We start from the raw sequence: 11,594 nt of genomic DNA on the forward strand, positions 1-11,594 counted from the left end.
ATGATATATTAGGATGACTGAGAATATAACACAAAGTACTGTATGTTTTATCTATATTGTATTATAAAAACATCTGGTTTAAATTCTTAAAAACTATTTTTAATGCATCAAGTATTGTTTAATGATGCATATTACTTAAAATTCGAAATTACAAGTAAATGATACATGAATACAACGTTTTAAAACTATATGTTTAAATTCATATAACTAACTAATAAACATAATCAAATACGATAAATATCTCATTTTAAATATAAATATTATAAAATATAATTAGAATAACTACTAAATTCTATTATAATTATTTTTATCTTTATAAAAGTTATATTATCTATACTATATTATAAAACATTTGATAAAAACTCTTAAAAACCATTTTTTATATCTGAATTATTGTATATTGATGTTTATTACTTAAAATTCAAGATCATAAGTAAATTATGCATAAGTACAACTCATTAAAGCTCCATTTTTTAATTCGTGTAACTAAATGTGGACAAAAATAATCAAATAGAGGATAAACATCTAATTTTAAAATATAAAAAATAATTAGGATAATTATCGAGTTCTAACAAAATAATTTATTATTATCTTTATAAGAAAATTATATTATTAAACCAAATATAAATTACTTCGTTATTGAACATAAATTAAATTAATAAAAAATTGAATAATTAAAAAATTACACAAAAATAGAAATTTTAAATAGTTAATTTGACACTGATATCGATATATTTTCGTCAGATTTTTTATAATATCTTCAAATTTATATTTTATTCAAAAATAAAAACATCATCACTTTTTCAAAATCACATAAAACCACACTATAACATCGACTGAGATAAATAATAAAATGAAATATTAAAATCAATATATATCTCGCTGCATTGCACGAGTACCCTTCTAATTTATATTAAAGTATTTATTATATATTTTTAATTTTAAAAATATATTAAAAATATATTTTTAATTTAATATAATTTTTTTCGTAATTTTATAAATGTGCTTAAAATTACTTTTTTTTTCCTTTTTTCTTTCTACATTTATTTTGATAAATCTTGATAGATACATTTATTTGTAGTTTTTGTAATCAACAAAAATGACTTCAGTAGCAGACTCAAATTTTTATGAGTGGGGGACCTTTGAGGTCAATCAATTAAATATTAAGGGATGTTTGACAGTTGTTGAATGATTTGGTGTAAAATGATTAAGATGTTTTAATGATATAATGCAAAATGAAATATAATTGTTTGGTAATTGGTTACAATGAAATCAGGGCGTTGAATGGTTAAGGAAGATCCATGATACAAAATCATTCAGAGAGTTTCTAAACCATTAAGAGACATATATTTTTTTGTCAAACAAAATTCACCTCTAATGTAACTATTAAGAGATAAACAAACAAGTTATAACAAAGTCGCGGTTTAACCCAGAGAAAAGTCAATATGGTTTGACTCAGTGAAAATTCAGTTGTTTCAATATGATATAATACATTTTACAAATGAAATCGACTTTATTATTTTGAGCAAGACGTAAATACTACTTTTTTTGGTTGATTTCGTGATGGGTAATAAAAAAATTTAACAACAAAAATATAATTTTATAAATTTATTACGTAAACATGTTCATATAAATAATAACCGATTTTCAAGTATTATAAAAAAAATTAAAAATAAAAACTCATACAAATTTTAATTGTTAAATGTGATTTATTTTATTTTATTTTATGTGAAAGGAAAAATATTATAAAAAAAGAATTAAATGTAAAATTGGGAATTGTAAATAAAAATATTATAAACAAATTCATAATAATTTTTAAGAGAATGGTCAGTTTCATAAATTTTAATGGGTGAGGATGATTCGAGCTTGGTTCGAGTTTGAGTTCGAGCTTGGTTCGAGCTTCAAACGAGTTTGAGTTCGAGTTTAAAAAATTGCAATCGAGTTCGAGTCGAGTTTAATTTTTAACTACTCATGAGTTTTCGAGTCGAGTTCGAGCTTGAGAAATTATTGTCGAGTTCGAGTGGAATATATCAATACTCAAGTTCGACTAGCATCATTGACACCTCTAATTCTGACAACTTCACATTTCTTTTTTAAGTTTGGTTTTAAAAAACATACAAAAACACACTTCAAATTAAACGGATACACAATTAAAACCGATAGAAAAAAGTAACTACAACTGAATGATTGAGCGGGGGCCATGCACCCCCTACTCCGTTTGTAAGTCCGCCCCTAAAATGACTTTGATATCATGTTGATTAAAAAAATGTCTTTTCATATCATATTTACATTATCCGTATATTTACTTTTTTACAATTTGCATACCGAAAGTCGTCTAATTATATGTACATCAAATAGGCGTCACAACGTCAAAATATGACGATGTCTTATATTTATATAGATATTAATCAAATCTCACATAATATAATTCTTATAAATATTTTAACTTTTGATTCTTTATTAATTTTTTTTTGATTAACCTGGATATCCAACCCGCTATGTAAACCGACTAATCACAGGGCGACCACCTGCTTTGCAGGTAGCCCGGAGTCACCGCATTTAAACCTCCGTGGCCACAAGAGGATTTTTATTCCTCCTTGGATTTGAATTTGGGACCTCCTGGTACTTTTGACCTTTGGAGCCAAGCTCAAACCAATCAGACACCATCCTTGTGGTTTAATTTTTATTTTTACGAAGAACATGTTAAAGATACGGAGATTTGTAACCGTTTTTTGGCCATCTCTATCACAACATCTTCACATGTGCATGAGATTAACATGGTCATGTTGGAAGATATAAAAGTAGACAAAGATGATATGATTAAGGGGCTGTTTACCAAACGCTTACCTCGGTAAGTATTTACTAAGTCACATTACCTTACCGGATGAATATGACAAGGACCAAGAATCTTACCCGGTAAGAGCGAAACAAGGACCAAGAGTCTTATATGGTAAGTGAGGACGATGACTTTTACCACGGTTAGCACTTACCAGGTAAATTGTTGTATCCAATGCCGTTTTGGTGGACTAAAATCTTACCGGGTAAGAAAGTGATAGTGTTGAATTTTACCGGGTAAGTGTTTGGTAAACGGCCCCTAAGTAACCAAAATGCTGTAAAAATCTGTGAAATTCTGGCTTCTTTTTTCCATTATTAACTTGGTTCTGTCATTAACTCAACAAAACCACAACACTGATTATTCCTCAAAATAACACAAAAACAGAAACAAGAGGGGAAAAAAATGGAACACCAACTGCAAAGCTAGTCATCATATTCCTCTGAGCAGCGTGATTTCAACAAATGACATACAAAGATTACTCACTCCTTCAGATGATGCACAAATAAAGATGCCATCTCAATCTGCAATACAGGTCAACATTTCAGTCAACAAAATAGCCAACTTGACTTGTGTAATTTGGTAAGTCTACTCTCAAAAACATCATCTAATCTAAACCCTAAACAAATTCATAGGATAGAGGCAACTTACAGCGGTCAAAGCCGTCTCAGACCCCTTGTTCCCTGCTTTACCACCCGCACGATTCAAGGCCTGTAACAGTAAATTGTTTTAACTTTACTGAGTGTAATTTGTTTAGTTACAATATAGTCATAACTTCAAATTCAAGTGTGATGGTTAAATCAGAAAATTAGGAGGACAAATAGGTTTACATAAACTTGATTGGTTTACTAGTTCTACTTTTGTTTTTGGTACATAAAGAAGCAAATTCAAGAGCAAAGAACAATGGAGTTTTCACTTGTGAATAGTCTGGAGTTTTGATATAGCATGAATGCATTCATGATTATTCTCGAATCTCGAGTAAGTTGTTATGATCTTATGTTTAACGTTTCATACCCCATGTTTTGGGCTAGGTGTTATACTGAAGGTGAAATATTTATAAACATTGATCATGAACGATCAAAAATTACTGAAGCTGGGTATTCAAACTATAAATATACCTGGTCCATGTCTTCACATGTCAATACTCCAAATATGCAGGGAACACCTGCAACATCATAAGTGGATAGCATGGAGTCACTTCAAGTATATAATACAAAACTGATTATTAGACAAGCATCAGCTCCAGGTTTTTGGCTTCAAATCATTATACCACACTTAGCACTGTTGTTGTCATGTAATTCTTTGACCATGTTTGTTTGACATATACTTACATACATGCATATGTACATGTGTGTGTAAGGATGTATGTAGTGCAAAAGAATATCATGTTAAGTGAGAGTTTAAAATGAAAGGATTTACTGATAGTGGGTAAGTGCTAAAACACTTATATGAACTCCATACACTCCTTTAAAAGATTGGTAACGACTTCAAATACAAATATAAATCGTACCTGAATTAAGTCCAGCAGAAAGGACTCCGGATGCAGCTGAATTAGCAACAGCATCATAGTGGGTAGTATCACCTCTTATCTAGAAAACCACAAAATAGCAATCAACATATTTAGGCATCGATGTCAAGCACATGTGATCGCTTTTGTTTAAGATATTTTATCTATCAAACATAAAGAAGGGAATTCCATCTACCTAATCACCTTCTTACTCCAAGTTTACATCCATCAAATAACAAAATTCTACTATCCACCATACGTTTTAGCTAAAAGGGCGATAATGTATAGAGAAATGGTCATCTTTCCTTTGCAAGAATGCATAATGCAGTTGTTGCATAATCGTATTGAACAATATCACAGATAAAATGTGTAAGAATAAGTATATTACCACAGCTCCTATACACAAGATTGCATGGTATTTCCCTGACTTTCCAAGCTTTTCAGCAACCAAACCGACCTCAAAACAACCAGGGACCCACACAACCTAATAAATTGAACATAACAATGTTAGTCACAAACTCACAATACACTTGAGCATAAACTATAGCAAAAAAATGAGATAATCAAAATCACAATTTGTTGAGGATAGCTGAACCTTCCAAGAAACTTGTTTAACATATTGCAATTCAGTTATGAGTTATGACCCATAAAATTATAGAAACAGAAAATACATGAGGTAGTGCAGAAAAGAAAATGAAACATATATAAAGGGAGATGATACGTACATCAATATCTTCTTCCTTCACTGAATATTTCTTGAATGTGTCCAAAGCACCCTCCATCAAAGGCCTTGTGACAATTTCATTAAACCTCGCAACAACCTATGTCAAAGAAAGAAGTAATATATAACAAAATGTTATCAGAAGTTCGATAAATAGTGAAAAAGTCCACATAATGTCAATCCATCTCTACTTCCCAAGAAGTGGCATGATAAGAATGCAATAAAAAGCTCGAGTTCTCTATTACACAAAAAAGGTATATGCCACCCTCTAGAGCGGCCCCACTGAAGACAATCGCACATCCCAGAGGCAGGTGGATGGTGCCGAGATTCGAACATGAACACGAAACCTCTCTATTGTACATGAAATCATTGACTCATGGACGTTGATTACCAAACAAAAGGGCAATTGGCAAGCTGGAATTTCAAATGAGGTTTGAAGAACTATACTTTGCTGTATATATAATAGTGTGGATCTCGCAGATTAGTGGAAGTAAATTTTTTTTGCTAATACTGCAAACAAATGTGGATAGAACTCCATAGTAAGAGATTAAATCCCATTCAAGGATAATAATAGGGACTAACTATCGATTTCAAAATTTATAATCTCAAAAGATGAATAAATTGGTAAATCTTGCTACAAATTGAAATCAATTTCAAATTCTGAAAGTAAAAAGGTCGGATAATACCCTAAATATCCTACAGTATGGTTTGATTTTAACAGCCCATTATGAATCCAGGACCTTTTCTTATCAAGATTCCCAAATTCATCTGAATATACGATTCTACCTTTTCTTTAATTTTCTGGGAGACATGAACTAATAACAAGGGAAATTGGAGAAGAAAGCGAAACAGAGATAGTGAACTAACGATAGCAAAACGAAAACCCTCGGCCTTTGTCAGCGAACCAGTCAACTGACGAACAGCTTCTGTTTGAAAAGATGATTTCTTCTTCTCTGCCGGCGTCACAAATAGCGGGTTTGCCAAACCTTACAGTATAACAAACGAGTATGTAAGATGAAGAATAACCAATACACATTTCAAACACAAAACACTGAAAAACTCTCAAATCTTACCTTTTGGGAAGAACTGGATTCGGGCGGATTTAGAGGAAGTTGTAGGGGAAGATAGAAGAGAAAGAGAAGAGGAGCGACGATACATTCCCCTTGATAATGAGGTATCATCATGAAGACGATGAAGAAAAGTTGATGCAGATGTAGCAGTGGCCGCCATTTTCGTCTGTTAATTGTAGTTTGGGTCGAGAATGGAAGTGCTATTTATCTATCAGTTTCCCTAGCCTCAAGTAGCCATTAACCATGGCGCCTTGACCCCCAACCACCGTCGCGGTTCATGCCTTTCTATATTTTAAAGCAAATATTCCATTTTGTAGTAAATAGTTTTTGGAATCTTAATTTGATTTTGCACCAACACAAACGAAACTAAAAATTCAAAAATCAACACAAAACAAATTATGATTTGTTTAAATTGAAAACAAATTAATTGGATGTTAGTTGGATAATGTTTGGATAGATAACCGGATGGATAATTCGATGTCGGTCGGTTCTGAACTAATATCCAAGAACTGACCAATTCAAATTGGATGTTGAAATCTTCAATCCGATCTAATTACAATTGGATATTCAATTATGTTCAATTGGTTCTAATTGAATCCTTCAGTTCCAATTGGATCGGTTGACTTTCTGCAGACATTTGTTTAAAACCCATCTCTCAAATCAAATCAGTCTTAATTCCCCAATTCCAATTACTTTCACGAAATCCAAATCCGTCCATCAAACACAAACGGACCTCTAAAACCTTTGAAAATTAATGTCTAAAACACTGGTTCTTAAAACAAAAACAAAAACAAACTTATTTCTATTTCAATGCAATTTATTCTATCATAAAATATTAAAATGACAAACACCTAACCTAACCTAACACTAACCTTATATACATAACAAAAAGCCACATACCTTAAACTGCAAAATATGTCACAACAAAGTATGGAACGTTTTAGTTTACAATGTTTGTATCTAAATATGATGAGTGTGAATTTTCATTCACCCTACGCTATGTAATTTACAATTTCGTAGTTGATACTCCATTCTATATAAAGTGAAAGACGAGGATTGAGATGAATTGAGACTTCACATCAACACATGTGTCTCAAAGAGAAAAAAGTTGTTTTCATGGAAACCTCCGATTTTTACGAAGATTGGACTTGAATGTGATGATAAAGAGAGAGATGAGCGTTGCTAATTTTAGTGTCATCAATCATATTGACGTAGTTGTGGTTTACATGATGATGGGTGGGATTTTTAGTTAAGTTATAACGTGGGTTAGGAGATGTAGAGTGCATACTCGTATAAACTTACTTAAACCTGTTATCACAACAAAACAGGGGGTCAAGGGGCTGCGCCCCTAGCATTATGCAGTAAGGGGCCTTTTACCAAACCTTTACTGGGTAAGCACTTACCGATATCATTTACCTTGACGGAGCATGACAAGAACCGATAATCTTACCCGGTAAGAGGCATAACAAGAACGAAGAGTCTTACCTGGTAAGTGATGAATTTTTTTTTTTTTTTTTACCTGGTAAGCACTTACTGTGTTTAAGACTCTTACCAATAATGCATTCTGATAACCGAAAATATTACACGATGAGATAAGTAGTGACGGTTCATGCCGGTAAACGCTTACATGGTAAATTTTGGTAAACAAATCTTGTTTAGAAGGCTAATCTGATTAGAAGCCAAAGTTCAGAAAGGCAACTTTATGTCTAAAAGGGCAAGTTCTGAAGGAAAATCTATGGGAAGATTTACCTTTCGAACCGACTTTGGTATGATCTGGTGCAACTGTTTTTCGTTCATATCCATTGGTAGTTATGACTTACTTGGTAACTGTTTTAGCGCCAAAATAACTACCTTCCCACCAAAATTAACCGCTCATATAAGTAGGTTTGACCTCTATTTAGAAACCATGAACAACACAACAGAATCTCACATGTTTTACTCTCGATCTTGTCTAGAGTCTAGAGTGCGACTTTCGATTATCTCAAAGTGAATTTCGTGATACCCAGGGCTGTGAACATGGTTGAAATATTATTTCCGGAAAGTGCTCCGTACAAGATCCATGTTTCTATCCAAGTCTTTACCGATTGCTATATCACTGGGAACATAAAAAATCTAACGAGGCCCAACAATTTGATGGACAGATTTCCATTAACCATGTTCTATTTCCTTGTCTAATTTTATTCTTTTTGCATAAAGGATGACATTTCTACTCAGGATCTACTGATCTATCATCCATTCAAAAATGAGCTTCATTACCAAAAAACCCAAAGGGTTGATCAGTACATGTATGATATCTACTTTTAAGTTAAAATGAACAAGAAAAAGAAGAATGGTTATAGCCAAACCTTGTTGAATGATGTCAGAATTCATGCTCCAATATATAGTTAGAACCATAGTTGATGAAAAAGAAATCAGGGTTACAGCCACATCCCGAAGAAGACAATTGGCATTTCGACTGGAAGTTAAGTAAATCTTCAAAATAAGCTCCAGAAGATAAAGAGACTGTTTATATACAGTTTTACAAGGCTCAGCTTAAGAACATGACTATGGCCCTCCTGTTTGTAGCAAATGAATTGGAAGAACATTATCTGCAATAAGGGTCTCGATTTCTAAAGAAGTCAGTGCATCATCCATCAATTTCCGCACGGCTTCCCTTAGAGTTATACAGTTCTTATCAAGCACATTGGGGACTCTTTCATTCTGAATCATCTTTCTTAAAATCCAAAGAGCCATGGGTGCATTTGATACAGAAAGAAAAGCCTCTATTAATGTGACATATATATAAGTATCTGGCTGCATATGCTTTTCTTCCATCTCTTCAAAATATATTAATGCTGCATCTGGCTTTCTGCATTTGCAAAGACCATGGATGAGGGCCATAAAAGCGATTTTGTTAGGGGAGCAACCCTTCCCCTGCCTGACCATTTTGTTCCAAATTAGCAGAGCTTCATCTGATCTTCCATCATTGCACAATCCATCAATTAAAGTTGTGTAAGTAACAACATTTGGATCCCTTTGTTTCTCAGCCATCATTGAGAAGAAGCCAATGGCCTGATCGATGTCATCATTTTTGCAGTACGCATCTATCAGCAAGTTGTAGGTCACTACGGAGGGAATAAGGCGCTTCTGTACCATTTGGTCATAAACATCCTGGGCTTCTGACAGTCGTTTGGCCTTGCAAAGACCATTTATGACGGTATTATACGCAACTACATCAGGGCAACGTCCACTAGCAGAAATGTCTTTAAACATCTTCCAGGCGTAATCCACTTCTCCCATCCTTAACCAACCATCAATTGCTGCAGAATAGGCAATCATATCAGGCACAAAACCTTCTTGAATCATCATTTCCAGAAAGCTACATGCTTCAGCCACCCTTCCAATTGTGGACAGCTTCTTCACAAGCAAGGTGTAATGTTTAATCCATGGCTGATGCCCATGAGTATGCATCTCATGTACCATATTTATGGCACCGAGCACATCCCCAATCCTGCAGTAGTATCCAAATATAGAGTTGTGGGTGAATTGTGATGGTACAAATCCATTGGCCTTCATCTCTTTGAGAAGCTCATGGCATTTTTCCACTTTGTTTGCATCACTCAAAGCAATAATCAAATTATTGTAAAGTAGCAAACTTCGTTTACAACCAATTTGGTCCATATCATTGAAGAGTTCTAGAGCCACATCCAACTTGCCTTTTTGGCACAAACCATCGATAACAATTCCAAACGAAGAGGCATCTAGGGGAACAAAGTTTTGAATCCCAAAGCATCCATCTATCTTAATGTCATCACCAACATCATCCTTCATCATTGCTCGAAGAAGATGATAGGCTTTATCAATCGAACCACTTTTTACCAGACTACTCAAGGCAGCATTATGTAGTGTAGTCATGGATTTCTTATTAAAATGTTTTTTTGCCTCTTTGAGTAAGCATATCATCTCTCTCTCATCAGCTAAAGACGATATGAGAGTCTGAAGTAAGTTAAGATCAGGACAAATACCCATTTCATTCATCTCGGAATGCAATTGCAAAGCTTTCGTAAATTCTCCTCTTTTGCAGAGCCCTTCAATGAGTACCGCATAGAGTGAAATTACAGGTACAAAACCCAAACTTTGCATCTTTTTTAATAAGCTTAGAGAGTATTCTACCTTGCCTTCCTTCACAAACCCATGAATCAAAACATAAAAGGTCTTCTCATTCAAGCTTATCTTGAAATCATCCATCTTGTTGATCAAGTATATCGCCTTATCCACCTCACCCCCTTTAGTCAACGAGATGACTGCAATCGTGAAAACATATGAATCTACCCAACCAAGCTCGTCTATCCGCTGAAACACTTCCAAAGCTCTTTCATACTTGCCTGCCATAAAATAACACTGCAACACCATTGTCAACGTATACTTATCAGGCTTCCACCCATTATCCCTCATCTCACTCATCCTCACAGTCATCAACTCTACAGAGCCCGACTTGGCAATAGCTTCCAGTAACTTATTATAGCTATAATCATTTGGAACACAACCCAGCTTCTTAACTTGATCAAACAATTCATTAGCCTCATTAACCATCCCTAGACCTCCCAAACACCTAACATAGAAACCTAGCGCGCCCGGACTCACATAACACCGTGAGTTTACTAAATCAATATACAGTGCCTTCAGTGCGGCATTTTGTCGAGCACCTGATAGGATAGAAGCCATGGCATTGTAAGTATAACAATTGTGGCGATACCCAGTTTGAGTTGATGCCCAATTGAAGAATCTTAGTGCTGTTTCCCAACTCTTGAAGCTTTTAAGGGTAGTTTCAACTACATCAGTGGTGAGCTTGGACCCAAATGCGGCTAGTTCTGTTGTGGAGACCAAGGATGAGGGTTGCTGGTGTGAGAAGATCGATACGAGTTTGTTTACTGTTTCAAGATTCTCAGAAGGAAGAGACGAGTAGTGAGAGCGATTGGTGAGGTGGGTTGGGGAGTAAATGGGGAGCAGAAGATGAGGAATCGGAGGGAAGATTTGAATGAGATGATACAAGGGGTTTAGGTGCTTACAAACGACATGGGCGAAAGTCATACTTGGGTCAAGTGGACGACAAATTTTATGATATACACCACGAATCAAACATATATATGCAATTGCAGTGTTGGCGTGGGGAGAAAGGATGAAACGAAAGTAAGTGGTGGCATTATAATATATAATAACAGAAAATAAAATAGAGTCAAATTGATACTATAAAGTAGTGACGTTAAAAAATCCGACCAATTCGATCAACTCAACTCAATCCAAGACGAAATAATTCAACCTAAAGTAATCCGATGTCTAATCGAGTTGTAAAATTTTCAAACCGTAGGTATATGGTTGATATTGAGTTACTATTGTTTGAACCCAACCCAACCCGATTAGACAATTACACTATCACGTACGCTTTTTATATACACATATTTTCAATCTATTCACATCTCTATA

The 11,594-nt window shown here is 34.2% G+C and overlaps 2 protein-coding genes across 2 annotated transcripts; both read right to left on the reverse strand.

The window, feature by feature from the left end:
* Window positions 1-3,121: 3,121 nt before the first annotated feature.
* On the reverse strand, window positions 3,122-6,391 carry LOC112525470 (6,7-dimethyl-8-ribityllumazine synthase, chloroplastic). Its single transcript, XM_025135607.1, has 8 exons — window positions 6,135-6,391; window positions 5,929-6,047; window positions 5,066-5,161; window positions 4,729-4,824; window positions 4,344-4,422; window positions 3,952-3,998; window positions 3,485-3,544; window positions 3,122-3,357 (listed from the first exon to the last, which is right to left on the reverse strand). Exons 1-8 carry the CDS (start codon window positions 6,289-6,291, stop codon window positions 3,316-3,318), a joined length of 696 nt encoding a protein of 231 aa, XP_024991375.1. The 5' UTR covers window positions 6,292-6,391; the 3' UTR covers window positions 3,122-3,315.
* Window positions 6,392-8,384: 1,993 nt separating this feature from the next.
* On the reverse strand, window positions 8,385-11,201 carry LOC112524364 (putative pentatricopeptide repeat-containing protein At5g08310, mitochondrial). Its single transcript, XM_025134150.1, has one exon. It carries the CDS (start codon window positions 11,199-11,201, stop codon window positions 8,676-8,678), a length of 2,526 nt encoding a protein of 841 aa, XP_024989918.1. The 3' UTR covers window positions 8,385-8,675.
* Between the last annotated feature and the right edge of the window lie 393 nt (window positions 11,202-11,594).

This window comes from Cynara cardunculus (assembly GCF_001531365.2).
Source record: "Cynara cardunculus var. scolymus isolate 2C chromosome LG 13, CcrdV1, whole genome shotgun sequence".
In the NCBI taxonomy this organism is placed as follows: domain Eukaryota; kingdom Viridiplantae; phylum Streptophyta; class Magnoliopsida; order Asterales; family Asteraceae; genus Cynara; species Cynara cardunculus.

Coding starts and splice junctions, on each gene's coding strand:
- LOC112524364 (XM_025134150.1), bottom strand. CDS start 11,201: ATGACTTTCGCCCATGTCGTTTGTAAGCACCTAAACCCCTTGTATCAT.
- LOC112525470 (XM_025135607.1), bottom strand. CDS start 6,291: ATGGCGGCCACTGCTACATCTGCATCAACTTTTCTTCATCGTCTTCAT. Junction 3,545..3,951: donor CATGTGAAGACATGGACCAG/GTATATTTATAG, acceptor TTACTGTTACAG/GCCTTGAATCGTGCGGGTGG. Junction 3,358..3,484: donor CTGAGACGGCTTTGACCGCT/GTAAGTTGCCTC, acceptor CCTGTATTGCAG/ATTGAGATGGCATCTTTATT.